The 13,312-nt window shown below is 41.9% G+C and overlaps 1 protein-coding gene across 1 annotated transcript in view; it reads right to left on the bottom strand.

Moving 5' to 3' along the window:
• Adamts18 (ADAM metallopeptidase with thrombospondin type 1 motif 18) overlaps positions 1-13,312 on the bottom strand; it is a 135,537-nt gene that overhangs the window by 38,597 nt on the left and 83,628 nt on the right. The window contains exons 10-12 of the mRNA XM_051201501.1: positions 11,831-11,926; positions 8,719-8,867; positions 1,594-1,766 (exon numbers count right to left, since the gene is read on the bottom strand). Of these exons, the coding sequence (XP_051057458.1) occupies positions 1,594-1,766; positions 8,719-8,867; positions 11,831-11,926 (418 nt within the window). The remainder of the gene's footprint in view (positions 1-1,593; positions 1,767-8,718; positions 8,868-11,830; positions 11,927-13,312) is intronic.

Genomic DNA, 13,312 nt, shown 5'->3' with positions numbered 1-13,312 from the left:
TTTATGACAGAGCCTTCCCCTGTTCCTCTGGTTTTGCTTTGTTTTGAGACAGTTTCCATAGATAGCCCATGCTGGCTCAAACCCATGCCATTTGTGTTGCTACTTTTTAGCATGAAATTGAAAAAATCCAGAATCACCTAGAAGGAGGAAACCTCAAGTGAAGAATTGCTCAGATCATATTGGTTCATAGTCATGTCTTGCAGAGACTGTCTTGATTGATGACTAATCCTAGCCTACTGTGGGCAGCACCATTCCCCAGGCCCATGCAGGTAGGTCTGGGCAACACAAGAAAGCTGGAGAAGGAAGTGAGAACAAAAGTCTCAACTGTGCCATCGCACTCTGTGGAGAAAGGAGATCCTGAGGCAGCAAATTCTCACAGAGTGACTAAACCTGCACATTCTCTTGTTACTAAAGTCTACCATGCAATGGTGAAGCGACAACACTGAAGGGTAAGAATTTTCCCAGATACAGACTGGAAACGGAAACTGACTTTAGTGGGTAAACAGAACAGAATGCACTAGTGCTACAGATAATTAAATGAATACCACGTGAAGGCCAAGGAGCACCCAAGAAGCCAGGGGTCAGAAAGACAGCGAAAAGAAGGACACAGTCTCGGAGAAAGAACTTTAAATGAGGAACATGCGGTTGCAGGAGTGTGCACACAAGAGAAAGTGTGGTTTTGGATGCTAGAGAAATTTGGCCTATCTTATCCCATCTGCTGTCTGCTGGAACCTGCTGTGTAAGTGCCCTTCCCTATTCATAACTAAACTACTAGTTGAAGGCCTATAGCATTAGAGAACTTGTCACTTACACACTTACATGTGTCCCTTTAGACATTCATTCATTCATTCATTCATTCATTTAAAAAATTAGAACTATTAAAGCAAGGGATGGTAAAACATCTGTCATACTAGGACTCAGGAGGCTAAATTAAGAAGGTTGAGAATTCTAGGTTAGTCTGGGTATCAGAGTGGTAACCTCTATCAGCATTTTAAGAAAGGCAACAAGTCTTAAAACTAGTCTTTAAATATAGTCTCTCTTTATAGTTATCTTTTAAAAAGTTAAATTCAAGCTAACTTTGTTATAATAAATATGAAGTCCCCAGTATAATTTTTCATCACCTGTGTGTATACAGACATATAATCTTTTTACAAAAAAAAAAAAAAAAAAAAAAAAAAAAAAAAAAACTTCCTGTCCTTGCAATTATCTGACGTGTCCCTTTTTAAATGTGCTGTCTCTGTGGGACATATATAGTTTCACAAGTTCTCAGTCTGGACAACTCATACCTATTTCAATTAACATCCCTGGGAAACAAAAAATCACCAAGCTGTCAATGGTATATTTGGAAATATAAGTCAATTCCAAACACACAGGTCCATTCCGTCACAGAGAAGAGGTATCTTCTGGGAAGAAGAATAAAAGACTACAAAAATAAACAACACCTATGAAAGTTGAAATATTAAACTGGGACAAGTCTGGGGAATAGAAAATAAACAAGATAACTCTTTAACATGAGCAGAGTCTCTTTCTGTGCTGTGACTTTTACACATTACCTACAGAGAGACACCTGAGTGTCATGGTCACTTGAGTTACCTTCCACTTTGTTATAGGGCCTCCACCGGTACAGCCACCCCCGGAAGGGCTTGTCGTTGTACTCTGCGCATTGCTGGGCACGGAAGTCCATGCTGTTTTCATCACAAGGGTTAATGTTGCACAGTTTGTAGATACGGCTAGATCCTGGACAGAATTTGCCACCATACTGAGGCCTAAAAACAGAATTCAGGAATTTTAGTATCAAACACCCTACTCTCAGACAATATAATAATGCAAGAAGGGACATTTGAGGGGAGCGTCATTGTACTATGGGCAGGTGTATCTAGTTTATTACATAATTGGAAATATATGCTCTGCAATTTGCCTATCCCCTTCTTGCTCCCATGCAGACAAAATTAATCAACTGCAGAGCTCTTTTGTTTTTACAGAAACTTAGTGTGGCCTCAAAATTGCAATATCCTATTCATCATAATTTCAGGCTATAAGGATTCAGTCATTATGCTAGCCTGCCCTTGTCACCTGGCAGAATGCACTTAGGCAGTACCCTGGTCAAAAGATCTATGATTGTGTAGTCTGCACACAGATGCAAAGAACCCCTTTAAAAGACAGACCCCGCCCACTCATGCTTTTCCTCCCCACTCCCCCTAGCTCCTCTCTTTGCCACTCTCTTTCCTGCTGTTCCCCTGGGGGCAGACAGGACTTTTCCTACCTCCCTCTTCTCTTCTGTCCTCTCTCTGTCTCTTTACCTCTTTTCTCTTTCTTCCCTGATGCTTCCTTTCTAATAAAACTTCTCAATTAAGCTCTGTCTGCCTGGCATGTTTGTCCCTCTGCCTTGGTCAACTTGCCCAACATAGAATCCACCAAGGTCTCCCCAATAAGCTTATCATAACACAGGCACCTGCTGCTATGCCTAATTGTAAGTGGCACGTGAAATGAAACTAATTTCCCATCTCTGATCTAATTTTTATATTCTGTAACTTTCCTTAAGACAAAAAAATCCTGGATACTTTGTGTGTCAGGGACTCTCAAGACAGAAACATGTTCTCTGCATCAGGTATGTATGTCACACAGATGTTAGTATCAAAAGCTGCTCCCTACCCCCATCTCATTATATCCTAAACATCTTCCTGCACTTCCCATGTACCTGCTTCCCTGAAGATAATAGCATGTGGAAAAAAAAAATGAATGAAAGATCCACGTTCTCCAGGCTAGGTCTCTTGGCCCTGGAGCTAGCACCCTGGCTATTTTCCTATACTGGGGTGTTTTATTCCAATTCACTCTGGACTCTAAGGAGAGACACTGCCTCCTTTTCACCAGCATGGTACCTTTTTAACTGTGGTAACCCTACTGCCTTCCTGCCAAGCACAGAGAAGTGGAGAATGATTCCCAGAGTTGAGAATCTCTTGAGAATGTAAATAATTATAATCTCAATAGCAGGCTTTTATGACATCTTAGAGGGCAACACTAACCACTCACCCAGCCTACCCTCCACCAACACTAACTATTCACTAGGCTACCCCACACAAAACACTAAACACTGCTTAGCCTATAATGAACCAACAAAAACATTCACCCAAGCTACCCTGCAGCAACACTAACCACTTACCCAACCTACCTGCCCCAAACACTAACCACTCACCCAGCCTACCCTGCCAAAGCAACCCATTATGCTCTCCCTTCTCATAGTTTTCTCCAGAGCTAAAACGCAACTGCTTTATGAAAAGGGGACTCAAGGTTAATAAATTGATGTGATTAAAATTCTTTGTCCCCATGGGAAGCACGGGCTTGCCATAGAATGCTGTTGGATCCACTACAGCATTTTCTAGCAAGCCTTCCTGAGAGCCCATGGATGAACTTCACAGACACAGAAGGAACTGCATGGCCAGAATGCGATCTGCCTTTATAAAACATTCTGGAGCAAATGGCTGAATGTTCAGTGGCATGGCACTCAATAAGACCCCCTAGGACTTCTCAGTGATCATTAATAAGGCATTAGCAATCTTAAATTGTGCTGTCACAGCCTCAATACTCTTTACAAGGCATCATAAGGCAAATGCTCAGCTTACAGATTTCTCTGAGATGTCAAGCATAGGCTGCATAGACTGCCCCTTATTAGTAAGCTTAATGACCATCAGAGTGTGTGACTTGTTCGACCTGCACAGCTGTGGCTTAGAAAAGGCCTCCAGACTCACAGGGCTTTCCTCTCTTAAGACAGATGAAGTGAAGAAATGTCACATGGGACATAGACAGCATGTCAATGAAGGCCACACAGCTCAGGGGAACAGTGGAGCTGAACCTCGGCTCTTTGGACTCTGTCCCAGACTGTCTTCCTTGTCACCTAGGACTGCATTTATCTGAGCAAGACAGACATTGTTGAACCACATGGGAACTGAGAGAAAGATCCAGTAAGCACAGTGGTTAGGGAGTCCCCCCCCCTTTTTTTTAACAGCGAGGCACTGGTTTAATGTCCGTGACTTTTTGGTGAGTTTAACTATAAATATTCTAAATAGCTCATGCTCCTAGATTACAAGCCACACTGTGCTCTCCATGATCATAATACTCAGATTTCATATTTCATTATGGGATAAGGTCACAGTGGTCAACATAATAACTGCCAATAATTTCAGATTTCCTATCAAATCTTCCCATTCAAGAACATTTTTTTGTAGCCTTTTATTCTGTCTGAGACTGAGTCTTAAAAGGTAGTCCAAGCTGGGTTTGAACTCAAAATATTCCTGCCTGTGCCTTCTGAATGATGGAGTGCAGGGCTGCACAGCCACACCTGGATTTCTGTGGTGTTAAGCATGAAGGTTTGGATAAGTGAACAGAGAGCTTTCCTCTAACATCCTGCAGATTGGCAAGTTCTCTATGATTAGAAACAAAAATAAAGACAGAAAGCAAAGCCCCAGCGCACGATATTGCATTATAAAGCAGAACTGTATTTGTTTTTCTATCAAGTCAACCTGACCATAGATGCTTATAATATTAGTTATATGACTATTAGAATCTCTATGGCAATGCTGTTAATGTACATAGGGACACACATGTATGTAGCAAGATTTCCTCTTCATTCTCATTTACATGCTCACATGTTCTCTCTGTCAGTCTCCTCACCTTCCTCTTTCAGAAAGGGTCTCATGTATTTCATTCTGATACACAGTCAAGGATGATTTGAATTGCCACATTTTCTTGAATCTATCTCCTGAGTGATGCAATTTCAGGTACTCCAAACCTGGCTTATGCAGTGCTAGGAACTAAGCACAGACACTCTCATACAGACCAAGCAAGCACTCATCACCTGAGCCATATCCATAAGCAAAGACAGTGTGTGTGTGTATGTGTAGTATGTGTTTTCCAAAGAGGTTGGTGTGCCATTTAGAGGGGCCTGCTGATTTTGATAATTGAGCCTGGAAATTATTGGTTAGAAAAATGGGCCCCAGAGTCAGCTTAATGATTGTTGTAAAACCCTAGCTTCCTCCCAAACTCCACTGGCTAGGTGGCACTAGGGTAGTCTATAATTCTTTGCTGAATAGACTTGTGTTTTAGGAATGTCCAGGCAATCTCAGGATGTCACTGTTAATTTTTTGAATAGAGAATATCTCCCAGTCTCTATTATGCATGATAATTTGATATCTAGGAAATGAGAAGAAATGTCAAAGGGTTAAGACTATGCCATTGTCAGCATGGTACCCAAGCAGGTGCTGATGTTGGGCTCTTTTCTCCCCTTGGTTGTCCATTTGTGAAATAATGGGATGATACTAGGTTGGAACTGATGGGGTGGTTTTAATGTGTCTGGGAAAAAATGTCTGGAGAGGTATTTTTGAAAGGCTCTTAAGGTGTAGTGGAACTCCACAGAAAACTGGGTGTAGAAGAAATAAAAGCACCTACTACAAATAGGAGAAGCAGTCATACTTGCTTGATGTTAGCCATTGTGGAATAAGATGAAAAGGACATCTAATTTAACCCCTTGGAAGGCTAAACTCTTTGGTAAGTCCACAAGTCGGCCTTGCATACTCCATTCTTTTATGAAACAAAACACATCCTTGGAAGAACTCCATAGATGAAATAGCAACCATACACTGCTTCTCCACTGAGAAAATGAAAACAGTTAAGCTGGGAGCTACAAACAGAACCAAATGGCAGAACTTAGCTGGAAGAACAAAAATCAGTAACTTGAAATTGAAAGTGAGAATAAAGGCAGCTTTGTGCCAACACAAATTAAGAGCTGGTTAGAACAATTCGTTCAACCATGTGGGGGTTAACTGACTATCTACTTGTTTTAATTGTGGATGCACTCTAAGGTAGAATGGACAGTATTCAAATTATCTTTTATCTTGTTTAACTCGATAAAACTGCACTGAGTAGAAATAGTTTAGCGATTAATTCTTCATTAGGAATTGTTGAAACCAGGACATGCTATTTCCACAAGGAGTTATTCATCATAAGGAGAGTTCTCAATCCCATTGACATGAAAAGGATTTTAATTTAAATCCCAGGGGTTTCTTTCCTGCATTCCACCAGCACAGCTATTAAGTTAGGTAATTTATTCCTTTCTTGGCAAAATATTGAGATTATAAAATATGGTCATGTATGAAAACCAGACCCAGGAAATATGCTGCAGAACCTACAGTAAGAGAATGATTTTGAAGAGTGCTGTTCAGGATGCTTGCTATGGTGGAGTATCAGAAGGGTGGTTTTCATAATCTGATATAAGTCATGAATGCATCCAAACCTTACTCCCAGTATAGTCAGGTACTGAGTCTGAGGAGTCCCAGTAAGATGTATGTTTTGCCTCATTTGGGACACATGGCAATGCCCAAAGAAGACATTTTTGTTTGTTACAATGTGGGGAAACAGAGATTGAAAGTAATCCTGTTAGCATCAAGTGGGAAGATGTCATGGATGTTGAGCCTGTGATGTAAAAAAGAAACCCTGGGGTGATGCTGAGCATTTAAGAGTCCTCCACTCAGCTCAGGACCAGAGGAGTTCCACCCCTAACACTCACATCTGGAAGCTCACAACCTCCTGTAACTTCAGCTCCAGGGATCAGATACATTCTTCTGACCTCTGAAAAGGCATGCATGAGAGCGTGTACATGTACACACACACACACACACACACACACACACACACACACACACACACACACACGGCATAAACTCACAACTCTGCAGCCTTTTATGTCCATAATCCTAGATCTGAAAAGCTCTGGGTTATTGGGGCTACTGCCGCTACTGTAGATTTGTTATCCCAGCTATTTATGTGGCCGAGGGAGTAGAACTGCAAATTGAAGGCCAGCCTGGGGTAGATTAAAGAACGCGTGGTCAGCCAGGACCTTGTCTCTAAATAAAAAGTTAAAAGAGATCTGCAGCAGGAACTAGCTCAGGGCTAGGGTACTTCATTACTATATGCTAGGACCCAGAGTCAATCCTCAGGGAAGGAGGAGGAGGCAAGGCTCGCTGGCTCCAGAGCAGCTTTAATACATCCCAAGAAGCACCTGACACAAGCCATCTAATTATCTCCAACCTGCCCTTTGTACTTCAGGAAAAAGAAATAAAAAAGCTTTTTATAGCTCTCAGAATGCTGACTCAGATGAAGTACCATTTGCCTCTTCTGAAAAATTCCTTTTTACTCTGATGTCATTGTGTTTTGATTCTCAGTTCACCCAATGCTCATGCAGTACTTATGGCATGCTGGGCCCTCCTGAGGAGCTTTTTACAGCTCTCAGCTTGGCTAGTGTTTGTGCCATCTTGACCCCATGTCATAAAACAAGGACTCTGAGGGAAGGGAGACCTGATGCTTGTGGCTTCACAGCTGGAAGTGCAGGGCTAGAACAGGGTCAGAGCATTGGGCTCCACACCTAGTGTACTTAACCTCTGTGGGTTGCCATCCCTGGAAGGGTGGTAAAATTAACCCTAGCTTTAAGGGCCTCATCACACTAGTCTTATTTTGTCATACTCTCTGTTAGTGTTATGACTGGTAGTGTTGTGACTCTCCAGCTACCACTTTCTCTACAGGTCTACAGGGTGACACTGGGTGACCCCGTCCTCCCGAAGAAGTTAAGATGAGGACTGTGAGAGCACATGACCCTCAGAACATTTTCTTTAGGATCTATTGGATGCTTCTTGTCTTTCAGATCAGTGGGTATCCACCTGTCTGTTCCCGTCTATCTCTGTCTCTTTTTCTGTTTCTGTATCTCTGTCTATGTCTGTCTCTCCCTCCCTCTCTCTCTCTCTCTCTCTCTCTCTCTCTCTCTCTCTCTCTCTCTCTCTCTCTCTCAGTATAAGATCTCGCCATGCAGTCCAGACTAGTCTTAATCTTCCTGCCTCAGCCCAAGTGCTGAGATTACAGGTGTATGCCACTACTCCAGGCATTGAGGAATTCTACAGACCCTATTCCTAATTCCTGCAAGTCTTCTGAGATGGATCTAACATCACATTTTGTATAGAAACACAAGTTTAGAGTCAAGTGACTTTCCCAAAGTCACACATTAAGAAAGGGTATGTAAGTTCTCTGGGGTCTTGGACCTTTCTACTAGGACAAATAGAAGTGTTTATTTCACATGGGAAGCAGAGTCATTCAAAGTTACTTAAATGCCCTTGTGTTTTCCCAGACTCAGACTCCATAACGATTGAACCACAGAGTCCCTAAAGGTGACCACAGGCTGATTTCAAAATGTCGCTGTATGCTTTTAGTTCTCACAATGGCTTTTTGTTTTCTTTTTAAAGAAATTTAAAAGTCATCATCAAATGTAACAACATGTGTTTTTATTTCTGGTGTCTTGAGAAGTCAGACAGGTCTATCAATAGGGATTGAAGCCTATTCCTGCAAGGTAAAAAAATCATTACACATTCTCAGTTCATTTGCTAGAGCACACATTCTACTCCCCAAGCCTCCCGGCTGAACAACAGCTCAGATGGAGAACTGCAGAGCCTTGCTCAGGTTAAGAAAAAAGTTCAGGAGATGACTGGAGTCCCTGATCATTGTATTTACACACAGAGCACTGCTCTTCTGTTGTGTTCTGAGCTCTACCCTCCGTGCTTTCCTGCGCCCCACTTCCCAGTACACACAGCCTTCATATGTAAACAAGAAAACCTAGGCTGGTTGCTTTTAACCCAAAAGAAGAACATCCCACTCAAAAGTCAAATCTTCCTGGAGCCTTACTTGGGGTTACTACAGTGCCTCTCCTGGTACTTCACTCCTCCACCACAAGTGCGCGAGCATTCAGACCACTTCGACCAGGCAGACCACTGGCCATGGATGGGTTGCGGCCCGAGCTCTCCAAGCTTTACACACTGGCCCTGTCGACACCACTGCAGAAAGAACATGCAACATGGTTCCCATCAGAGGTCACCTGGGGACGTTCAGGGAGAGGCAAATAGCTGTGCAATAAAAAAGGAAAAGGGGGTCTGGGAAGGCAGGAGGGACAATGTGTGACACCTACACAACCCTTGTTTGCTGTGTTTTGTGAATGTTCAGTGGCTGCTGCCTGTGTTTTCAAGTCTGCCTCTAGAGAGAAGTGGCATTTCCCATCCTCATGCTGAGAAGTACAGGCTGTGTGAACTGTCGATGTAGATGTAGGGAAAACATACAGATAAGATTCTATACAATGGCCCACATAGTCAGGCAGAATGACTAGGATGCCTTCTTGTTGCTTGGAGACAATGCTACTACTTATGGAACAGTTCTAATGCATTCAAGAGTTAATCATTGCGATTATTTAACTATCAAAGCAGATTTGAGATACAGCTAACTGTACACATGATTTGCCTCATTTAACAATCACACGGTAATCTCATGAAATTAGTAACTTTCTGTCTGAACAAATTGCATTCATAGAAGATGCCCACTTCAGACCCTCTGATGACTGGTGATCTTCAGTGCCTTAGAAGGATTTGCTCTGAATCTTTCACTTGACTGTGATTCACACAAGATGGGCTGAGGATTGATTTCTCTGTTGGCCTCCCATGTTAGCTCCTCTTTTGTAGTAAATTCAGGTTTTGCCAGTTCCCACCCCGCATTCCTTCTCCTTTTCTAGGGGTTGAGTTCATCTTTGATAGTATTGTTTTTTTTTTTTTTTTTTTTTTTTTTGCTTGCTGTATTTTCACTTTGAGCAAGTCCTGCAAGACTTAGTAGAACTGCACACTTTCCCGAAACCCTTTGCATTTTGATCCAAAGGGCTGTGCTTTAGGGGATGCCAGGTTTTGCTGAGAAGTGGGGTTCAATTACAGAATTACAGGGATGTTGTTTGACTTATAGTTCTCTACCACCCCACCCCCATGACACATCTGGCTGTATGACTTCACTGCATGGTTTTGTTGATAATGAGTTTTGTCTCAGTTGTATTTTTTCCTTTCTTCAAATTCTTGCCATGAGCAGGTCAATCCCTCTGTCTTAAGCTTTTCTTTTGCTTGGGTTAATTGCCATTTCAGAGTTTAAAATTACATAACACTGTGGGGAACCAATAAGTCATCTGAGGTTTTGGCTACTGCCACCACACATCTTTCCCACTGGGAGTCATAGGGCCTCTACCAGGTTGACACTGGAAAAAAATCAATAGCCTGTGGTCCCCCAACTAGAATCAGCACCCAACAGAAAACCAAGTTGCTCTGATGTCTGAGAACAGTGGGGAGATCTTCACACACAGGGTCTTCTAGAACCCTTTCAAAAGCATTCAGGAATTGAAGACTACTTTGCATTTGAGAACTCAGTAGGGAGATTCTGACTTTCTCAGTCTCACAGGGACACAAATACAACACACATAGAAGAGTCTAGATTTCACACTTACATAGGACTCATTCTGCTTCTTATAAACAAATTACTGACTGATGCACCTTAATTCTAATCTAATTTTTTTATTGGAAATGTATTTCTTTATATCTGTTTCAATCATTGAATGGGCTGCCATGATCTCAGTATTCATCCTAGTCTTAGGTCAAGCTGCTGCTAAACTGCCTTCCTCTGCCTTTGCAATCTGTATAACAAATGGGAATTTACAGAAATCTACATATAGATGCAAGTAGCACAATGCATACATAAAATCTCAAGTATAAAATGTAAGCACTAAATATATACACATATAATCTTATATATCACATATATCCCTAGTGTTTCTCAATTATTCAGTGTGACTGACTAGCCATGACTTACACTGTACATTTTAAAACATATTATTTTTATTGTTAGGCAGGATCTCACTACCTGGCAGAGGCTGTCATGGAACTTGGTATGTAAACTAGGCTGACCTCAAACTCATGGCAATCCTCCCGTCTCAGCCTTTTGAATGCTGGGATTACAGAACGAGCTCCTGTGTCTTGCCTCAAAATGTTTTAATTCAACATATGACAGCATAGACCTAACTCTTACTCTTTCTTGCACACACATCTTGAGATGGAAGGACTTGGCTTTCACCCATCTTAGTTTCATGTATCTACACTCTGCATCCATTACTGTACTCTTTCAAGTCTCTTCAAAGCCAGCTTCAGTGTCCATTTGATGTGCATACTGAATCTCAACAAATGTTCTTTCTTTCCAGTGATAGTGGCTAGTGCTTCAAGAGGAAATGTTCAAAGAACAGTAAGTAGGCAGCTTCTGCTTCGTGTTCTCAGAAGAACAGGACTGACATTTCAATTGTCTATGTCTGTATCTTCAGAAGACTCTCCTGATATTCAGTACTCAATAGTCCCCAAGGAACTGAAATCACTGTAAATGACCAGTTCTTCTATACAGGTTAAAATTGGTTCCAGAAAGCAAATGACAGAGATTAGCAAACCTGATCCATCTCATTATATGTTAAAACTTGTGTGGTCTTTCCAATGGATTTGCTAAATATACTTCATTTATTGCTATGCCAAGGGTACCTTTCCTTCCAGACCCCCCATAAGAAAAAGGCAGATAACAGAAATAAATATGAGAATTTGAGAGGACAGTCATTTCTGTTACTAATGAGAACACCTGTCCCCTGCGGCCCTTTCACAGGACATGAAGTTTAGCCTGCCAATGGAATGCAATGAAGCCTATTAGGTTACTGACGTAGAGATACTTAAGACTCATGGCCCCATCTATAAAAGAGAAACACAAATAAAATATGTATATAAGCAATGGAATGAACTAGTTTACATAGTAATTTTGTTTTTATAATCTTTGCTTGGTAATGCTGGTTACTTTAAAGAGAAGTCAGGGAAAAAATGCAGCTAAGAAAATTTTCTGTTCTAAGGTCACAATTCTGTGACCTCAGCATCCTTCTAGAGCTACAGACTAACAAGTGCACAGTTACCATACTCAAGCCACAAACGGTCCCTTCTGCTGCAGGCATGAACTTGGTTTCACATCTGTGGCCCACTCGGTAGCACCAGAGTGATTTGCAAATATCCTGAAAGGAAGGGGAAGAAAAGGTGGGGGTAAGACTGATAATACACAAAAATTGCAAACAGTCAAAGCTTTGGGGTACAGTATTTTATTTTAGGATGGATGCAATCAGACAAACTTCTCAAAGTACAGGCAAGTCAAGTAGGTGGAAGTAAAGCAATTTGCTGTAGTAAGTAGATAATCAGGGAGTGCCTGTGGAGTCTGCATGTTCATATGTATTTAGTGATAGGGGTGGCACTAGTTAATAATCAGAAGACTGACAGCTTAGACCTAAATGGTAAGCATGTGTGTGAGTCAATGTGTGTATGTGCACATGCACGCGCGTGAGCACGTATGTATACACACACGTGGAGGTCAGAGAACAACGTGTGAGGGTCACTTCTCTCCTTTCCCTGCTTGAGTACTGGCACTTAAACTCAGCTCATCAGACTTAGAAGTAAGCACCTTTACCACTGAGACATCTCACTGGGCTGAAGAGATTTGTTTTCTGATGATAGTGAAAATAGTCTTGGGTGGCAGAACAGATCAAGAAAGGAATAAAGCAAATCTGACCCAGTCTGTGTCCCTAGCATGTTTTAGAACACCTAGAAGCTATAAGTTCCTTCCCCCATCCCACCCCCAGTTGTCACTCTAATAATTATCAAACTATCACCTGCGTCTACCTCTAGAGCTGCTCTCAAGGATAAATGACATACTGCATGGTCAGGGACCATCCAGGCTGGTACACTCAGTTTCTAACATCTTTACCACTATTGTCACCACGATCATCACTTTCTTAGCCTCGTAATATTCCAATACTATGACAACTTAATTCTGACACTAGACCTATGAGGTAATTTAAAGGATCACGAGTCAGCCTCTCACCAAACAGAATCAGGGCTGTCATCTATATGGGCTTCCATATTAAGGTACTCTAGAGTTGAGGGCAGGTATTAGCAAGATATGTGAGGGGTATAGGTCAGACTGGAGGAGGAAGAGGTCTCCATAGAAACAGTTCAAGTCAGTCTTATGGAAAGGCTAGAGACATCTTCGATACATTGGAACAAAGGTAATTTTGCTAGTGTGCTTTTCCAATCCTAGTGTCAGTCCAAGATATAACTTTGAAGACCAAATATATTTCTTTCCTAGAGCCAATGGAAAACCATGACCCATACCTATAGCAGCCATCAAAATGATCCCAGCACAGAGCAATAAAGAGGGAGATCTTAAGGAAAAGGAGTTGGGGAGGGTGGTCTAGACACCACAGCCAAAGCCAAGCCACAGGGATGAGACAAGGGGCAGCTGGAGAAGAGCAGGCAAAACACAGGGATTCCAGAGTGAAACGAGACAGGCTGTATGGACATGTTATTTCCCCTGTGGTGAAGTGCAGAAGTCAAATGTAATTACAGCC

Source organism: Phodopus roborovskii, unplaced genomic scaffold, assembly GCF_943737965.1.
Source record: "Phodopus roborovskii unplaced genomic scaffold, PHOROB, whole genome shotgun sequence".
Lineage (NCBI taxonomy): Eukaryota > Metazoa > Chordata > Mammalia > Rodentia > Cricetidae > Phodopus > Phodopus roborovskii.
Note: the sequence above shows the minus strand (reverse complement) of the source record. Positions and strands in the feature narration are given on the sequence as shown.